A 20,391-nucleotide genomic window follows, 5' to 3' on the forward strand; every position below is an offset into this window, starting at 1 on the left:
TTTGTGCTTGCATAGGCTATTTTAGCAGTAAGTGAAACATTTTTTTTTGAGGTTACTGCCTCTCTGGGTTACGGCCCTGCCTACAGGTATTTTCTGTGCTCTGAAATCTGTCAGTGCAACTGTCTATACTATTGCTGCCTAGCTTGTTTCTGAAAAAATGACCTGCTTTAGGAAAGTAATCCATGATTAAAAGCATCAAGATTAGAATAGACATTTCTGGGAAGAAACTTTGGCATAGGTTAGAAATGTAATACAACTACATAACAAGTCTATAATGGTTGTTGTAGTAACAACAAAAACATGCCACCTGTTTTTATGCCACAAATTACACTTCAACTTACATTTTTTTAAGTGAAAAATTACCATTATATGACACAATTCGTCTGCAGTTATTACAACAAAACTCTTTTCAGTTGTTTATATACAGAAATATTTTGGAGTTTACTGTTTAAAGCTCGGTAAAAACAGTAGGAATATAGGGTTAAATTTACCATTCTGAGAAGTCTACTTAATATTGAAAAGAGGCAGTGACCTCATCATGAGGCATCAAAACATTTTTAACTTATTTTAATACTGAGTCCTAGAAACTAATTTAGAGATACCTAATACAGGATTTCCCTTTTCTTGTGTTGTTGTCTGTCACATGAAACCTCTTAAAAGCAACTAGACAAACAAAACCCACACATAAGAACCAGAAGACACAATAGACCATAGAATATATGTTTTCTGGTGGAACTAAGCCCTAACTGTGAATTTTCATATGACGTGATAATTCAGAATGCTTTCATCAGTTCCTTTCACAGCTCCTGTTGCTTTAAATCTAGTCTGCTTGTTTTTAGTTCTATATGACTTTTGATATCAAAGTAGGAGCAAAACCAATCTTAAAAAGAATGAATTAACAGTTTAATCTTTACCAAGCAGCTACTGACACTCAACTACTAGTAATATCAGCTGTGTTCTGTGAGTATCAGAAGAACTGAAATGTACTATGCTACTTGAGAAATCAGTGGAAAAAATGTGTGTCAATCATTAGTAGTAAAATTACTTACAGAAACATGATTTTAAAGCTAATTGTGTCAAGTTAGTTCTTTTTGAGATGAGTAAGATTTAAATGTGCATCTGAAAGAAGCACTGTTCTAACATTTAATTATACCTGCTTGTTCCATATTTCAGGTAGCAGAAGTATCCTTATTAAAAATGGACAATGCATACAAGATTCCCAACTTGAGATGCTGGGCTTACGCCTGCAAAACAAACTTGCCATCAAACACAGCATTCCGAGGGTTTGGCTTTCCCCAGTCAGCACTGGTGACGGAAACTTGGATAACAGACATTGCAGATAAAACTGGTTTATCACCAGAAAAGGTGACAATATAAAAGCATCTCCTCTCCTGAAATGACATCTGTGAAGTTAAAAATCCTTTGGATTAGCTCAAGTCATTTCTAAATCAAACATAATTTGTGCTAAAATTCTTTTTTCTTAATAATGTCTGATTTCTGCGTGAGTAGCATGCTCCTGCAAACTGAACCAAAGTGGTAACCGTTCAAAAAATATACAATAATCTAGACTAGTCGTCCTCTAGCCCCCTCCCCCCCCCCCCCAAATGGTCAGTCTGCCTATAATATGATTGGATTGTGGTATCTGTTAATCTTATTATTTCAGATTAGGGAAATAAATATGTATAAGGAGGATGAGCAGACACCCTTCAAACAAAAGCTTGATCCACAAAACTTAATACGGTGTTGGAACGAATGTGTGGAGAAATCTGCATACCACAGTAGGAAAACAGCTGTCAAGGAATTTAACAAACAAAATTACTGGAAGAAAAAAGGGATTGCCATTGTTCCAATGAAGTTTCCATTTGGACTAGGCACACGTTATCTTTCTCAGGTTAGTTTCTTTAAAGAAAAAATGAGCTAAACTTTCATCCATAGAAGATTGCAGCTACTCTACTTTAAAATACAAAAGTGTTATCTTTCTACTTCTGGAAAACTATTGTCCTCCTGATGGTTGTTCCCAGGAGGGTACGCTAGCTTCCAGCTGTCTTCAGTCTGAGGTCAAAGTTGTTTGGTCTTCAGGACCCAGGCAGCTTAGACCCTGCCTACTTAAAGGCCAGCTCCATCTCTTGTGATGTGGTATAGTTGAAGGACTTTAATGAAGAGTATTTTAGGACTGATGACAAAAATATTATTGGATAAATTGTCCACTTTAGAAATAGCTCTGAGCTTACTCTTTCTGATCATGGAGTTACTATGGGAGGTTGTTCTTAGACTTAATCCTTTCACATCATCAAAGAGTAAATTTAAGAAAGAAAAAGAGGGCAGTAGTATTTTTGGTCTATGTATTTTGTTTAATGTAGCTGTTCAGGAGATGAAATTTGCAGCTATTTGCATCTACAGCCATTAATAAGGGAGGTCTTGCAGCTTCTTTTGGAACCATTGAGGTTCTGTTGCCAGGTCCAGTTTTATGTGAGGATCTAGCAACAGGAAAAGCAGACCTCCAAAGATGTGTATTGTTTTGTTTTGAAGCTTATTATAGAGGAAGAGCAGGGACTAACATTCCAAATTTCACTTGCTATTCAAAAGCATTATACAAAAAAGCCTTTATTTTTTGATCCATTAATTTATCACTACATACAAAACTTTTTTTGTTTTGTTTTGGTTTTAGGCTGCTGCTCTTGTTCATATTTATACAGATGGGTCTGTGCTTTTGACACATGGTGGAATTGAATTGGGACAGGGTATTCATACAAAAATGATCCAGGTAACAGATTATTCAAACAAATATTACCTTGTGCTTTATCTGTTGTATAGATAAAGAGTAGGAAGATTATCTTCTTGGTTATTTAGTCTACCAGTAGGACAGTTCCTTCATCAGCATAGCCACTGCTGCTTTGCATCGATAGAGTTAAAAAGCAAAGATGCTCTCTTAAAGAGTTATAGGGACAGCAGGAGGAGGAATTTTTTTTTTTTAATTATTCCAGTTATATGTGAAGAGGCTTATTAGAAATAAGATATTTTGGGTCTGGTCCCATATAACCCATGGTAAAAATAAATAAATGAAGACAGTCTCTATTCAGATTATCTATTTTATTATCATCTTTGTTGAACTGATAATTGAGACATGATCTGTAAAGATAATTCTGAAGTTGAGGAAAGCTTGGGATCTGGGAATGCGTAATTTGCCCTAAGTCATACAGGATTTGAGCAGCAAAATCTGGGACTGAATGTTGGACTCCAGAATCTCAGTCCAGAGTTTGAGTGCAGTGAAAACATTGCTTTTTAGTTCTGCATCTTTGTACTGACAAACGTGGCAGAATGATTACAGCTGGAAGTTAGAAGAGGATTTGCTAAAACATTATCTTTCCTAGTATTGCTGACTTCTAGCAAGTACTGGGGAGCAGTTGGAATGTTTGGAATGTTTCTGAAACAGTATATTCTGCTTCCTGAAACAGGTTGCTAGTAGAGAATTGAACATTCCCATGTCATATATTCACTTCCGTGAAACAAGCACAACAACTGTTCCTAATGCATGTGCTTCAGTTGGGTCTGCAGGGACAGATGTCAATGGCATGGCTGTGAAGGTAAAAAGTTTAGCCTAACAAAACACCCTGTTCTTCATGGTATTTAATACCTGCCAGACTTTAAGTATTAGTGATCCCATGGAAAATGCTTGAGATTACTAACAATACCACTGGAGATTGCCAAGAAGAAACATGAATTGTTGGTAACTTCTCTGTAATGGTGCTTATGAAGTTCCAGAATGTGACCTGAAATTTCCCCTTGAAAGGCTTATGTTTGACCAAATCCTTGCTTCATCAGACAGAAGCTAACTAGTCCTATACAAATCCTACATTATGTTCCTGTTCTAAACCCAATTCATATTGATTCCAACTCTTGTAACTCATGCCTTTATAAGGTTTGTGTTTATGCAGTTAAAATGGCATGTCCTGCCATACTTTTTCTAAGATGACAGTGAAGCATATATTAACGAAATACTATGCAGAGCATACCTTAAATAGTACTTTATGTGCCAAACTTGTGTTCTTTAATTTTCTGTTACTTTATTCTGACTTCTCGTCAGGATGCTTGCCAAACCCTTATGAAACGCTTGCAGCCTATTATCAACAAGAACCCAAAAGGAAACTGGAATGATTGGGTGAGAGACATGAATCCTACTAAATGTGTTTTTGTGTTTGCAGAAACTATGACATATGGATTGTTGTCTATTGGTCTTCTCAGCCTGATAATCTCAAAGATAAAAGCTGCATAAATAGGTTGATTCACAGAGTATTTGAGATGTAGGTAGTTTGTTTAGATATCCCCAGATCATATCTAGTTTGTTTTAACAATCCCCAGATCATATCTAGTTGGAAAGGAGGGGAAGCTATCTGTGAAGGCACATTTGGAGGTACTGAAGTTTTTAAGATACAAAAAATACCAGCTTGTGTAGTAATGTGGCCAACCCCAGTTTGCGCTCAGAGAAACTATTGCAAAAAGATTGTCAGGTGTACAGTGTTGGTTTTCCTTCATGGTTTTTCTTTATTTTTACCAAATCACTAAACAGAAGCATTCTCAACCTCATCCTTCCATTTGCCTGCTACTCACAGTGTATTATAGAACCGGGGAAAAAAAAAAAAGTATCAGGAATGCTTGTTCCCATTGCTACAATATGTAATTCATTATACTATCAGTTACATTTGCAGTAAGGTAGTACAGAAGTAGTGCTAAAGCACTACTAAAGCTAAATTTATATTAATAGCTTCTGTCTGGTGCCCTCTTGAAATGGGAATAGAATTTTAAGACAAGACCTTTTCTTAACTAAAAGTTGTCTGCTCTATCACCTTTTTCTATAAAGATATGGCTGTGAATCTAGCTGCATTGGTATGTTAGAGGAAAGCCTGTTTGTTACTTCTGCTTACTCAGTATTACTTGATATCACCAGCCTAATGAAAATGACAATCCCTACCTTGAGGCATTTACAGATCCAATGTGTTAGGGTGTTTCTGTTCAAGGGATTAAATACAGTAGCAACTGCAAAAAATGTAAATACTTTCTTGTTAGTATTAATTCCTAGCAGTAGCAATTAATGTTGGAATACATGTGGTAGCTTTGTAACTGACAGCTATGTATGTAAAATAAAATCCATCACTTCTCTAATAGGTGCCAAATCAGCTTGGATAATTCAGACGTACTCAAAATATTAGAAGAAATAGCTGACGTAAGAATTAATATTAATCTATGTAGAGAAATAATTTTATGTCTTGCAAAGTCAGTAAATTGTAATTAATATATTAAAGAACTTCTTGACTTGTAAACTACATAAATCTGACAGGAGAGTCACTGAAAGGAAGTAGATTTAGGACTTCATACTTCATTTTTAAGCCACTGGCAGAAGAACACTGTAAAGAGCATTTCTCTTGTCAGCTGTCATTTTTCTGCAGATAGGTCATGCAGATCTTTTGTCTCAGTGACATATCACCCAGATCTGTTCAATTGACAAAGACGAACCCATTTTATTCAACCTGAGCAGGAAAATCAAGCGGGACCCTTTCTGACTCTAGTGTTACCATTCAGTAAGAATTACCCCTGTTGACAGGTCTATTCCTGAAAGAATTACCAAAAGAATTGAGGTTGCTTTTCCAAAGGCAGTTTAGTTCTACAGTCTTAAGGGATCATGTGCAACTGAATGTCTGTTTCCTTGGCTTACCACAAAACATGCTATATTTTACAGATCAAAGAAGCTTTTGAACAGAGTGTGAGTCTTTCAGCTACTGGTTACTTTAGGTAAAGTTATTTTTGTTCTTTTAAAATGCACGGGTTATAAAAAATAAATACCAGGACTATTTCTGAAAATACCAATTCAGTAGATAGAACATCCTGTCCAATTGTTCTTCTTAATAGTTCAGCTTATATTTTATGTAAGTCCTGATCTGTGAAGGGGTTGGGATATAAAGTTCAAGTGATAATTTATGTCTGGCCCTTTGTGGAGACTCTAGAAAGCATCAAGAGAATATTTCATCCCATATTTGGTCCATGATTCTTCCATTACAAAACCAAGAAGCATTGAGGAAGTGACTGCTGCACATAACAGCAAGCGTGTAAATTGGGATATAGTTTGTTTACTGAAGCTATTTTGCTATAAACTATAAATTTTGTTGTACTACACCTTATTTACATTTTTCTCCCTAAAACATGATCACACTGAGTTGCACAACGGGGGAGGAAAATAAGTGATAGCACCAGAACATGCATTTGGAATTGGCAACCAGGTGCACCTGTTATTTTAGATTTCACTTGAGATAAGTTAAGACTTTCACGTGCTCTTCTGCTTTGTTGTGATACAAACATTCATTAGTCATTGTGGACTTATTCTTCCATCAGAGGTTACAATGAAAACATGGATTGGGAGAAAGGGGAAGGACAGCCATTCACATACTTTCTTTATGGAGCTGCTTGTTCAGAGGTTGAAATTAACTGTTTAACAGGAGATCACAAGGTAATAACTGAGTATTATTTAAGTTTGGAAATAATGTGAATGATGTTCCTCTAAACTTGTTTGCATCACTGGATGCTCCAACAACCATTCAGGTTTTGCATGAATAAGTCACCTGTTTTCATATGTTAATATATATGTCAATAATATGAATGCAAATGAGAAGTGGAGCAGAATGACAGCTATGCAACGTCAGCTGGTTTCTGGCACATCTGTATTAATGTTATACAGGTTCACCTTTTGGGTTGCAGCAGACACCTGATGTTCTCTGTCTGTTCTCTCCTTGTTAGTAAGCAAATTACAGCAGAATGAAATACTGTATTTCTAGGCTCTTTACCATCTAGACAGGTAGATATCATAGCATGCTGATCACACACCCACTATGTGTACTTATTTCCTTGTGAAACGTGAAAAATCTGAAAAGACTAGCTGAGACTAAAATTCCATTAAAAATGTGACAATCCCATTTTGCTTGTAATGGGATATTGGAAATTACTCAAATTGTGTGTGTGGAGGGGCATATGTTTAAGTCCATATTATTCCACTGAGTAGTAACTGTAACCCATATTGTGTTCTAATGCCTCTACAATGTCCATCTCTCTCAGTAATATGACATTGAATTTTATTGACAGAACCTCCGAACAGACATTGTTATGGACATCGGGTGCAGCATAAATCCAGCTGTGGATATAGGACAGGTATGTGCCAAGAATTTCTTGCTGTCTTATTTCTATTTAACTGATAGTCTTATCTGAAGTGAATATTACCTCATCACAGAATCATAGAATCAGAAATTACAGAATCACAGAATCGTCTAGGTTGGAAGAGACCTCCAAGATCATCTAGTCCAACCTCAGCCCTAACACTAACAAGTCCTCCACTAAACCATATCACTAAGGGCTCTAAATCTAAACGTCTTTTAAAGACCTCCAGGGATGGTGACTCAACCACCTCCCTTGGCAGTCCATTCCAATGCCTAACAACCCCTTCAGTAAAGAAGTTCTTCATAACATCCAATCTAAACCTCCCCTGGCGCAACTTTCGCCCATTCCCCCTCGTCCTGTCACCAGGCACGTGGGAGAATAGACCAACCCCTACCTCTCTACAGCCTCCTTTAAGGTACCTATAGAGAGCGATGAGGTCTCCCCTGAGCCTCCTCTTCTCCAGGCTGAACAATCCCAGCTCCCTCAGCCGCTCCTCGTAAGACTTGTTCTCCAGACCCCTCGCCAGCTACGTTGCCCTTCTGTGGACTCTCTCAAGCACCTCCATGTCCTTCTTGTAGCGAGGGGCCCAAAACTGAACACAGTACTCGAGGTGCGGCCTCACCAGAGCCGAGTACAGGGGGACAATCACCTCCTTAGACCTGCTGGCCACACTGCTTCTTATGCAAGCCAGGATGCTGTTGGCCTTCTTGGCCACCTGAGCACACTGCTGGCTCATATTCAGCTGCCTATCAACCAATACTCCCAGGTCCTTCTCCGCCAGGCAGCTTTCCAGCCACTCATCTCCCAGCCTGTAGTACTGCTTGGAGTTGTTACGCCCCAGATGCAGGACCTGGCACTTGGCCTTGTTGAACTTCATACAGTTGACCTTAGCCCATTGGTCCAGCCTATCCAGATCCTCCTGCAGAGCCTTCCTTCCCTCGAGCAGATCGACACACGCACCTAACTTGGTGTCATCTGCAAACTTACTGAGGGTACACTCGATCCCCTCATCCAGGTCATCGATAAAAATATTAAAGAGGACTGGCCCCAGCACTGAGCCCTGGGGGACTCCACTAGTAACCGGCCTCCAACTGGATTTCGCTCCATTCACCATTACTCTTTGGGCCCGGCTACCCAGCCAGTTTTTAACCCAACAAAGCTTACACCAGTCCAAGCCACAAGCAGCCAGTTTCTTGAGGAGAATGCTGTGGGAAACGTTGTCAAAAGCCTTACTGGAGTCAAGGTAGATCACATCCACAGCCTTCCCCTCATCCACCAAGCGCGTCACTTGGTCATAGAAGGATTCACAGATTCACAGATTCACAGATTTCTCTAGGTTGGAAGAGACCTCAAGATCATCGAGTCCAACCTCCGACCTAACACTAAGTACTCCACTAAACCATATCCCTAAGCTCTACATCTAAACGTCTTTTAAAGACCTCCAGGGATGGTGACTCCACCACCTCCCTGGGCAGCCCGTTCCAATGCTTAATAACCCTTTTGGTAAAGAAGTACTTCCTAACATCCAACCTAAAACTCCCCTGTCGCAACTTTAGCCCATTCTCCCTCGTCCTGTCACTAGGCACGTGGGAGAATAGACCAACCCCCACCTCTCTACAGCCTCCTTTCAGGTAACTGTAGAGAGCGATGAGGTCGCCCCTGAGCCTCCTCTTCTCCAGGCTGAACAAGCCCAGCTCCCTCAGCCGCTCCTCGTAAGTCTTGTTCTCCAGACCCCTCACAAGCTTGGTCGCCCTTCTCTGGACTCGCTCGAGCACGTCCATGTCCTTCCTGTAGCGAGGGGCCCAAAACTGAACACAGTACTCGAGGTGCGGCCTCACCAGAGCCGAGTACAGGGGCACAATCACTTCCCTCGACCTGCTGGCCACACTGCTTCTTATACAGGCCAGGATGCCGTTGGCCTTCTTGGCCACCTGAGCACACTGCTGGCTCATATTCAGCCGACTATCCACCAATACTCCCAGGTCCCTCTCGGCCAGGCAGCTTTCCAGCCACTCATCTCCCAGCCTGTAGCTCTGCTTGGGGTTGTTGCAGCCCAGGTGCAGGACCCGGCACTTGGCCTTGTTGAACTTCATGCAGTTGACCTCAGCCCATCGCTCCAGCCTATCCAGATCCTCCTGCAGAGCCTTCCTGCCCTCGAGCAGATCGACACACGCACTTAGCTTGGTGTCATCTGCAAACTTACTGAGGGTGCACTGGACGCCCTCATCCAGATCATCGATAAAGATATTAAAGAGGACCGGCCCCAGTACCGAGCCCTGGGGGACTCCACTAGTGACCGGCCTCCAACCAGATTTGACTCCATTCACCACAACTCTCTGGGCCCGGCCATCCAGCCAGTTTCTAACCCAGCGAAGCGTACGCCAGTCCAAGCCCCGAGCAGCCAGTTTCTTGAGGAGAATGTTGTGGGGAACGGTGTCAAAAGCCTTACTGAGGTCAAGGTAGACCACGTCCACAGCCTTTCCCTCATCCACCAAGCGCGTCACTTGGTCATAGAAGGAGATCAGGTTCGTCAAGCAGGACCTGCCTTTCATAAACCCATGCTGACTGGGCCTGATCGCCTGCTTGCCCTGCAAGTGCCGCGTGATGACCCTCAAGATAATCTGCTCCATGAGCTTCCCCGGCACTGAGGTCAAACTGACAGGCCTATAGTTCCCCGGGTCTGCCCTCCGGCCCTTCTTGTAGATGGGCGTCACATTGGCTAGCCGCCAGTCAACCGGGACCTCCCCCGATAGCCAGGACTGCCGATAAATGATGGAAAGAGAAGGAGATCAGGTTCGTCAAGCAGGACCCACCTTTCATAAACCCATGCTGACTGGACCTGATCGCCTGCTTGCCCTGCAAGTGCCGCGTGATGACATTCAAGATAATCTGCTCCATGAGCTTCCCTGGCACTGAGGTCAAGCTAACAGGCCTATAGTTCCCCGGGTCTACCCTCCAGCCCTTCTTGTAGATGGGCATCACATTTGCTAGCTGCCAGTCGACTGGAACCTCCCCTGATAGCCAGGACTGCCGATAAATAATGGAAAGCGGCTTGGCCAGCTCCTCCGCCAGTTCGCTCAGTACCCTCGGGTGGATCCCATCCGGCCCCATCGACTTGTGTACATCCAAGTGTTGTAGCAGGTCACCAACCATTTCCTCATGGATAGCAAGGGCCACATCCTGCTCCCCATCCCCTTCCACCAGCTCAGGGTACCAGGTATCCAGAGAACAACCAGTCTTGCCGCTAAAGACTGAGGCAAAGAAAGCATTGAGCACCTCAGCCTTTTCCTCATCTTTTGTAACTAAGTTTCCCCCTGCATCCAGTAAAGGATGGAGATTCTCCTTAGTCGTCCTTTTTGTGTTGATATATTTGTAAAAACGTTTTTTGTTATCTTTAACAGCAGTAGCCAGATTGAGCTCCAGATGAGCTTTGGCCTTTCTAATTTTGTCCCTGCACAGCCTCGCAACATCCTTATAGTCCTCTTGAGTAGCCCGTCCTCTTTTCCAAAGATTATAAACCCTCCTTTTTCTCCTAAGCTCGAGACACAACTCTCTGCTCAGCCAGGCCTGTCTAGTTCCGCGTCGGCTCGTCTTTGGGCACGTGGGGACAGACCGCTCCTGAGCCATTAAGATTTCCTTCTTGAGGAGTGCCCTGCCTTCCTGGACTCCTTTGCCCTTCAGAACCTCCTCCCAAGGGACTCTGCCAACCAGTGTCCTGGACAGCTCAAAGTCAGCCCTCCGGAAGTCCAAGACAGCGGTTTTACTGGTCCCCTTCCTGACTTCGCCAAGAATAGAGAACTGAACCATTTTGTGGTCACTCTGCCCAAGACAGCTCTCGACCACCACATTGCCCACCAGTCCGTCACTGTTTGTGAACAGAAGGTCTAGCGGGGCACCTCCCCTGGTAGGCTCTCTAACCAGCTGCGTCAGGAAGCTATCTTCCACGCTCTCCAGAAACCTCTTAGACTGCTTTCTCTGGGCTGCGTTGTGCTTCCAGGATATGTCTGGGAAGTTGAAGTCCCCCACGAGAGCAAGCGCTGACGATTTCGCGGCTTCTGCCAGCTGCCTGTAGAACTCCTCATCAGTCTCCTCATCCTGGTTCGGCGGTCTATAACAGACCCCCACCAGGATGCTTGCCTTGTTGGCCTTCCCTCTGATCCTAACCCATAGGGACTCAACCTTATCATTCCCAGCCTCAAGTTCGTCAACATCTAAACACTCTCTAATATAGAGAGCCACACCACCACCCCTTCTGTGCTGCCTGTCCCTTCTGAAGAGCCTATAGCCAGACATTGCAGCACTCCAGTCATGAGAGTGGTCCCACTACGTTTCCGTGATGGCAACCAAGTCATAGCCTTCCCGCTGCACAATGGCTTCCAGCTCTTCCTGTTTGTTACCCATGCTGCATGCATTAGTGTAGATGCACTTCAGTCGGGCCATTGCCTTCTTCCCCGGCTTTGCCATTGTTCCCCCCGACACAGCTCCAACAAGCCTTCTTTCAGCCCCATCCCCCTTCTTTCCTAGTTTAAAGCTCTCTCAACGAGCCCTGCTAGCTCCTGGGCTAGGATCCGTTTTCCCCTTAGAGACAGGGACCCGTCTGCGGCCATCAGGCTGGGTGCTGAGTAAAGCGCCCCATGGTCAAAAAACCCAAAATTTTTGTGTTGGCACCAGCCTCTGAGCCACGTGTTAATCAGGTGGGCTTTCCGTGTCCTCTCGGTACTCCTCCCTGCCACTGCAGGGATAGATGAAAACACCACCTGTACTCCCGCTCCATCCACTAACCGTCCCAGTCCCCTGAAGTCCCGTTTGATAGCCTTCAGGCTTCTCTCATCAATATCATCACTGCCAGCCTGGACTATCAAAAGAGGATAGTAGTCAGAGGGGCGAACCAGGTTGGGAAGCTTCCTGGCAATACCCCTGACCCTGGCCCCAGGGAGGCAGCAGACTTCCCTACGGGTAGGGTCAGGTCGACAAATAGGGCCCTCTGTTCCCCTGAGAAGGGAGTCGCCTACTACAATCACCCTTCTGTCTTTCTTGGTGGAGGCAGTCTTGAGGCGTGGAGTCGGCTTCCTCGCCCTAGGCATCCTCCTGGGTAGACTTTCTACCTCGTCCTCACCCACCGGTCTCTCAAGCTCCAGGGCCTCAAATCTGTTACGTAAGGGCACCTGGGAAGGTGGGGCCGGTAGGGGGGGGCGTTGCCTGAAAGGTTGAGCAGGGACCTGTCTCCATCCCTCCTCAACTTCTAGGTCGCCTCCCTCTGCCCGACAGCAACAGGGCAGGGGGTCCATACCCATTTGGGGTGTCTCACCCCGGTACCTCTCCTTCAGGCCCTGCAGGGAGTCACTCCACCAGTCTATCTCCCGCTCACACTCCCTAATAGCCCTCAACCTCTCCACCTCCTCTTTGAGTTCTGCCAGCAGGCGGACCAGGTCATCCACCTGCTCGCACCTCACACATACGGTGCCTCTGCCTCCCTCAGATAGCAGCAACAGGCTCAGGCAGTCCCTGCACCCAGAGACCTGAACTGCCGCATTGTTGAGCAGGCGGTCAGTCTGTTTGGCCACAGACTTTCTAGAGAGAGCGCTCTGCCTGGTGAAGACCATCGCAGCCCAGCTAGCAGTCGACAGCTGTTAAAGATGTTGTTCTTATGGGGGGGGGGGGGGGAACTCTGCCCTGCTCGCCCTGCCTGCACGAACTGCCGCGCCCACCCTTCTGACGCGCCACGCCCTGTTTGCCCGCCCTGTTCGCTGCGCTCCTGGTCGCTCGCGCTCCCTAGGGGCTGCTTTTGAACGGCCGGGGCGGGGGCGCTGCTGGCTCCGCCTATGCCTCGTCAGCCTCCCTCGCGGGGGCTGCCAGGTCCTGGCGGCTCCCTTGAGCGGCCTTGATGTCGGAAAAAAAGCCCTGGCTGTCCCGATCCCCCGCTCCGCTGCAGAACGAGTCTGCCCCGGAGCCGATCACCTCGGCAAGTCTGTTAATCATAGATGATGCTACAAGATCCTTTAGTTGTAGTTTGTCCTCTTTTGAGTCAATGTCAGAGCTCTTGTAGATGTCAATACAGCCTGAATTTTATCAATGATCTCCGATGTCAGCCTGTACTACTTCTTGTGTTCATATATGCCCACTATCTGCTGGACTTAAGTTCTGTTTGTTATCTGCAGTCTCCAAATTCTCATGTTGTTTGATCAGCCTTCCTACCTGATAGCAGGGAAACACCTTTTTTCATTGCAGGCTGGTCCACAGACTTAATCAGTTCAACATGCACTAGTCTGTCTGGTATGAAAAAGGCACATGAAAGCTTTTCCCATCATGGTGGCCACAAAATGTTGAAGAATCCCCATAGGCAAGAAGGAAATAAATGCCTTCTAAGAGCTAGTGATACAAATCATTTCTTGGCAAAGTTTTATATATTTTTATCAAACACGAGTATGTAAATGCTGTGTCTTATTTAAAGATTGAAGGTGCCTTTGTTCAAGGAATTGGACTTTATACAATGGAAGAATTGAAGTACTCTCCAGAAGGAGTTCTCTATACTCGGGGTCCAGATCAGTATAAGATCCCTGCTGTTTGTGATATTCCAGAACAGTTTAGAGTTTCCCTGCTGTCATCTTCCCAAAATCCTTATGCCATCTATGCATCCAAGGTAAGCAAACCATAACAGTGCTTGATTCTTTGATCCCAGGACAATCAGAAAAATTACTCAGCTATAAAACATATATACACTTTCAGTTCTTCTTTAGCATTTCAAACAGATCTGCATGCAATTGTTTTATTTTTTGGCTTCAAGGAAGCTAGTGTGAAAAGACGTAATGCTGGATATTGCTGCGTATCTTTTATAGCTTGCAAGTAGTAATTTTAGTATTTCATTAACAGGGCGTACACAGAAGCTGCAAGAAGAATTTAAAACCATACTTTTAAAAATGTGGTGATAAACTGAAGGGATAATAGAATAGAATAAAAATGACTAAGGAGTTGATAGGGAAAACATGACAATGAGACAGTGCATCTTACGTGTGGTAAGCAATAAGAAATAGGAGTGTATATGTATTTATGTATGAGATTGGCTCAGGCATTCAGCTGGTATAATCATTGCTTTAATTTACAGCAGCAAATATTCTGGTGAGTTGCATGTAAGTACTAATGATAAATCAAGATGAAGCTAATTCTGCAAAAATTCAGATGTTTTAGGTATTAGGTATGCTTTTAGTATTCATTAAAATAAAACAGCATGACATGAAGGAAAAGCATATTTTAAGGTGAAAGTTAAAGAACAAATAGGTTCTTTCGAAGACAAGATACGTAATCAGATTTTTTTAAAACTTGTCTAGGTTGATTAGTTACATATTTGATTCTAGAGAGCTGATACTAATATCCATCTTTAAACAGCTTTTATCCTTTTCTGTGAATGCATCTCCTATAATTATCTGTAGAATTCACTGTAAGAAAGTGTGATTCTGTCTTCATGCATGCAGCATGTTTGGGGAAGACGTTTGGTTCTCAGATTTTAGCAAGGAGATAGATTCCATTGTAATATTCCAATCTAATTCAGATTAAAATATTCAATACCTTAGCACAGAGAGGACTCTGAAAGGGTGGATTTGACCTACTTTTGAGATAAGATACAAATGCAAATCTCATGTCTATAACAATGAGAGGATATCAAGCCCACTGAGGTCAGTGCTGTTTCTCTGCAGGGAATTAGCATGAGTTCACAATGTTTTTTAGTTGTACCTGTACTTGGGTTCAGATTGTTCTAATTTTATCTGCCAGTTATCCTAAATTTCAGCATATCAAGGAGCCAAAAAGATTCTGAACTCAATAGCCAGTATTTGAAAGCGACTTCTTTAGATCCCTGGAAGCACTAGCAACAGCAGACTTGGTGTGATTGAAGCCTGTTTCCGCTAAATCTAAGAAAAACTAAAGAACGAAACAGTTTTTGAGTCACTGACTTCTAAGCTTTTTAGCTAATATTAATATGCCGTGTATTCCTCTCATTTGCTCTTTTTTTTTTCAGGGGATAGGCGAGGCAGGACTTTTCTTGGGATGCTCTGTGTTCTTTGCTTTGAGGGATGCAGTAACTAGTGTGAGGAATGAAAGAGGACTGAAAAAGACCTTCACACTGAACAGCCCTCTGACTGCTGAACAAATACGAGCTGCCTGTGAAGACGACTTTACTAAGATGGTAATAGGAAGGTGGGGGCATCTGCTTAAGTATCTCTGGGTAAAAGGACCTATAGCTTTTGGCACCCCTGAATGGTGAAGTGCTTAATGATGTCTCCAACTGGTTGTGCTTTGTATACAGCAGCATCATACTTCTCCTTCCTTTGAAGGCTCTTTGAAATTGAAATATCTGGTAACAGGTCTCACTCACACAAGCTATCCAGTCGAATGCCTTTCAAGCACTATACTGGAATTTCCCTGATTTTGTATAATCTTCCCCCCCCCCTTAAAACTTAATTTTACAGCCCCTTCTCTCCCTGAATCCTCCTCCTTTCTTCCATATGGTGAATCCCATAGAAGTTTAAATAACTCCTAATATCAACATGCAATGAATGCTAGATCAGTCTCCAAGCAGCTTCAGTCTTCTTCAAGGTGTTTTCCCCAACTGCCTTGCACTCTGGCACTGTTACCTCATTCTAGTACTCCTTGCTATGTCCAGTACTCTTTGCGAGTAAAAATAATTGCTTCAGAACTAACAAAAGAATACAGAAGAAAAACAAATGAGGTGATATACTTTTTGTATAATGTTGATACTTCAGATTCCATGTTTTCTGCAACTGTTCACTGTAGTCATATTCCCACGGCTATTGCTATTCTTTTTCTGTGTATGTTTAGATTTAGTATATAAAATTTGTGAAGCAAGGTCCTTGCCAGAGTATACATCCATACTGTGCCCTGAACCTCTGCGGCTCTGGCAAGGAAATTTCTGAGCTCTCACATATGGATTAATCCCATAGTATTCCATAGTATTTCCATGGTTGTGGTGGGTGTCATTGACACCAAATCAGTAGGTCCGTAGACTTGCTCTCATCACAAGAGCTTGCAGGAGGTGAGGCCCACCAATGAAGAAGCCAAGCTTCTCCATCCATGTTTTACCCTGTATCATATACATTTCTTCCAGATGTCTTTTGCAGAATACCTTTCTGGGCAGTTTAAAGATACCTGATAAGGACGATATTGGGAGCTTTGCAGTCAAATAATATTAACATGTAATTATTTTTCTTGTTTATTCTCATAGATGACAAACGATGAATCTGCTTCTTCCATATCTGTGTGAATGACAAACCAAAGAGTGCACAAGAACTGAATGGAATGCGAAGTACTGATTTACTGCCCCAGTTGCATGCTAATCAACACACAGATAAATAGATTTTTTTCATCTTCAGAATAGAAACAGATGCAAAAAAAATGCACACTATATATTCTATGCTTATCGTCATTCTCTATCCAGTATATTCATTACACCACTTCAGTTACAGTATATCATTATTAGAAATATATTTTCTGCATTTGAAGCATATGTATTCCACAAGAAGGATCTGCTCAATGGCTCTGTTGCACAGCAGCCCCAGGAAGATCAGCTGACTTGCTGCAAGGGAAGAAAGTTAGGATGAACTATAAAAGGTATGTCAGAAACCTTGCTACCACTTACTACATTTAACTACTTTCATATGATAAGTGACTTTTGAGAAGCTTCAGCTGATTTTCTGATTGGGATTTAAGTCGATCCCTTTTTGATAATAAGTGATGATCTGATCTGTAGTAAAGTCACTTTAGATTATTTTGGTACAGACATCTTTGTGTTAAAAACACACAGGAAACGAGTTACGATTTTCTTTTGCTATGCCCAGCAAATTGCTGTGGCTGATCTATGTATGTAGGAGATTAATTTTATCCCCAAAGTTGGAAGAGTTGCTTAGATGTACTGTCCAATGGAAGCTTTCTTTTTCTCATGGAGCAAGCCAAAAGCCTCTGAACTTCACGAGAAAACTCACAAGGAGTTCAGTGTGCTTTGAATAGGAGCCTTGATGAACTTGTCTCTGAAAAGGATTCTTAAACAGTGCTCAGGACTATATTGAGCAATGAGAGTTCAGTTAGCTTTTCTCCCACTCTTGAGCACTCCTGTGATAAAGACAAAATATATATATATTAATGATGAAAAGCTGATCCACAAATATTAGTCATCTGATGCTGCATAAGGTGCAGTGAGATTAGACTGCACCTAAGTAGTAGTAGTAGCTGGTGACAGAAAAATATAAAGCAGCACTGCTTAAAATGATAACAGAAAACCTGGTGTTAATAAATTTGATTTATGTATTTATTTGTAATTCGAGATCAAGAAATTACACAGAATATATCGAAGTTAATATACCATGAAGTCTCCAGCCACAGTATTCAGATTTCAGCATCAGAATCCACAAAATTGAACTCAATGAGAACTTCAGCCTTTCTTCTTCTCGAAGGACAAAGCTGTAATTTGAATTCTGAATGCATACAAATACACAAAGGTCTGTGGTATTTGGATTTGGAACTTTGATCTAGGATCCATACTTGCACAGAGAAAAATCTTAACTTCTTAAGTCAATGTACAGAAATTACACGAAGTAGTACCTGAAAAAATCGTAGTAGGTTCTTTGACAGAAGTAGAACAGGGAAGATAGTTTGTCCAACATATGATTTCAGTGAACCTCTGCAGCAGCTCTTCCTTACTGAGTGTGGCGATTGCTCTTCTAGTTTACTCATAAGTCAGATTGCTCTAGAGCCATGAAGACTGCCATTTGGAATGAAAATAAATGGCTGTAATTGATTTGACACGTCAGCCTGCGGTCTCCCATTTCACTGCTCCTCAGTTTACTGCAGACTATTTTCTCTTTGTACCTTCTGTGCCTTCTGTGAGTTGATACTGTATCTGTGAAAGAAACTGTGTTAGTAGGGCAAACTTGTTTTGTGTTAGCTATTAAGGTATGAAATCTTTATTGTTGTAATCTGTTTGTGTCTCTGTAACCTCTGGGTGAAATTCAGCTGCCTAAACTGAAGTGTCTAGTACAGCAGAGACATGGGAAAACACACCACTAGAATATAGCAACTGAAAGCCAAGCAGGTTATGGCAGGTCATCTGAAATGGCACTAGACGTGCAGTTCAGGCAGCTGAAGCCCCATTGGTATTTACTTCTTATTCTTCACTTTCTTTGTATTGCTTTGGCTTTGATATGTTGTAAGAAAGTCAATAAAATTAAATCTGAATGCTGCTGCCATAATTAGTCTTTTTTATTTGAAAGCTCTTGTTGCATGGACTTGTAAATGTGACAGTTCACAACCCCGTATGTCAATAAGCCTCAAACTATGGGTAAATCCTGGGATATGCTGAAGCAGGGAGCATATGTATTTATTGAACTTGGGAAAGTGCATTGTCTATGGCTCTCCTATGTACCTCTATACCTCAGTATAAAGTATTGGTAAGTTTCAGGCAAGTCGAATATTGTTCAAACTGTGGCCCGACCCTTACAGGCAATGTCGTCTCCACAGCTGCTGTGCTGAGCTGTTTGCATTCCTGGGATTCATCATGTTCTGGATGTGCACTTCGCTTTCTGTAGTACAGATCATATGTCTGCTTGTCAGCATTCCTCCCTGTCTCTTTACAAGTGACACTGTTGTCTGGTTGTCTCAAACCAGACGAGTTAACCAGTGGAAGTTATCCATGTACCAAACATGTTTGGTTCCAGATTCAAACATGAATCTGGAAATGGTGTGGAGGAACCCTTTCTTGTTTTCTTGGTGGGGAAAAAAAGTATTTCTATAAATTCCCATTCACAGCATTCCCTGTGTCTGGAGAAGCTTAAACACCTAATGTAAATACTAAGTTCTGTTTTGGAGGTCTGGTGCTCTGAAAATTATATATTGGACTGCTGAAGTCCAATATTGGGTCTGGTTCTCTCTCTCCATAGGCCTTTAAACCTGCGTATTGTACCTAAAACACACGCAAAATACTACAGCAGTGCTGCAGTTGGCAAAACTCATGGTTTTTGCCTGCAGGACCTAATGACTGATTTTGCTTCAGTGTTTGCATTGTCGTAAGTCTCAAACACACTTCAGAGGCTAAAACAGAAGCGGCATAGCTCTGCTGAGATTAATTTTATTTTCTTCTAATGGGAAATAATAAAAGATGGGGAACTGACTACTCTGTCTTGCAAGTCTAAACTGTTCCTATATGAAAGAGACACATTTGCTGTAAAATACAAAAATGGTAAATGAAGCAAGTGATATACATTAAAAGAAAAAAGAAGACTTGAGTCATGCACGTAAATCCTTAAAAAAAATAAAGGCCAGCTGTAATAAAGCATTTTGAGATTAGTGACCTTGTTTAATAGCCGTGAATCCAGAGTAATGGTTAAGATTTTAGAATCTTGGGAGTTCTCTAAAAACAACACATATAGGGTATGTTCATCTCATAACGGCAATTGGAGCAGTCAGGCTATTGAACCTGGGATGGCATTGAGAGGACCAGTAGGAAATTTTAAATGTGTGTATAACGGTAATCTTGAGTCTGTTTAAAACCTGGTTACTCTGCAGGAAAAAATATTAACTATGGTTCAGGTCCAAGACAGGATAAAGTGAGAAGCATGGCTCCACAGCTTAGCTGTTGTGGTTTAACCCGGCTGGCAGCTAAACACCACACAGCCGTTCGCTCACCCTCCCCCCTCCCTCTCTGGGATGGGGGAGAGAAACGGGAAAGTGAAGCCGGTGAGTTGAGATAAAGACAGTTTATTAAGACAGGAATATAAGGAATATAAGGAATATAATAATAACAATAATAATAATAATAGTGATAATGATAATAGTATTAATAATAATAATGTGTAAGAAAACAAGTGATGCACAATGCAATTGCTCACCACTCGCTGACCGATGCCCAGCCTATTCCCGAGCAGCCGGCCCCCCCACCCCGGCCAGCCACCCCTATATATTGTTTAGCATGACGTCAGATGGTATGGAATACCCCTTTGGCCAGTTTGGGTCAGCTGTCCTGGGTCTGTCCCCTCCCAGCTCCTGCTGCACCCCCAGCCTGCTCGCTGGCAGGACAGAGCGAGAAGCCGAAAAGTCCTTGGCCTGGTGTAAACACTGCTCTGCAACAATTAAAACATCAGCATGTTATCAGCGCTCTTCTCATCCTAATCCAAAACATAGCACCCTACC

At 42.5% G+C, this 20,391-nt stretch overlaps 1 protein-coding gene across 4 annotated transcripts in view; it reads left to right on the forward strand.

Moving 5' to 3' along the window:
• The window catches only part of AOX1 (aldehyde oxidase 1), a 50,300-nt gene extending 31,845 nt beyond the window's left edge, over nucleotides 1–18,455 (forward strand). For 3 of the 4 annotated variants that reach the window (XM_083842541.1, XM_083842539.1, XM_083842538.1), the window contains exons 25-35: nucleotides 1,174–1,365; nucleotides 1,664–1,891; nucleotides 2,669–2,764; nucleotides 3,456–3,584; nucleotides 4,085–4,159; nucleotides 5,735–5,787; nucleotides 6,385–6,499; nucleotides 7,129–7,194; nucleotides 13,652–13,840; nucleotides 15,212–15,379; nucleotides 16,436–18,455. In XM_083842541.1, coding sequence (XP_083698667.1) covers nucleotides 1,174–1,365; nucleotides 1,664–1,891; nucleotides 2,669–2,764; nucleotides 3,456–3,584; nucleotides 4,085–4,159; nucleotides 5,735–5,787; nucleotides 6,385–6,499; nucleotides 7,129–7,194; nucleotides 13,652–13,840; nucleotides 15,212–15,379; nucleotides 16,436–16,474 — 1,350 coding nt within the window. In that variant the 3' untranslated portion in view covers nucleotides 16,475–18,455. Of the gene's footprint in view, nucleotides 1–1,173; nucleotides 1,366–1,663; nucleotides 1,892–2,668; nucleotides 2,765–3,455; nucleotides 3,585–4,084; nucleotides 4,160–5,734; nucleotides 5,788–6,384; nucleotides 6,500–7,128; nucleotides 7,195–13,651; nucleotides 13,841–15,211; nucleotides 15,391–16,435 lie in introns of all 4 variants that reach the window. The other variant, XM_083842540.1, reaches the window with a different exon arrangement.
• The last annotated feature ends 1,936 nt before the right edge of the window (nucleotides 18,456–20,391 follow it).

Source organism: Anser anser (genome assembly GCF_964211835.1).
Source record: "Anser anser genome assembly, chromosome: 6".
Taxonomy (NCBI): domain Eukaryota; kingdom Metazoa; phylum Chordata; class Aves; order Anseriformes; family Anatidae; genus Anser; species Anser anser.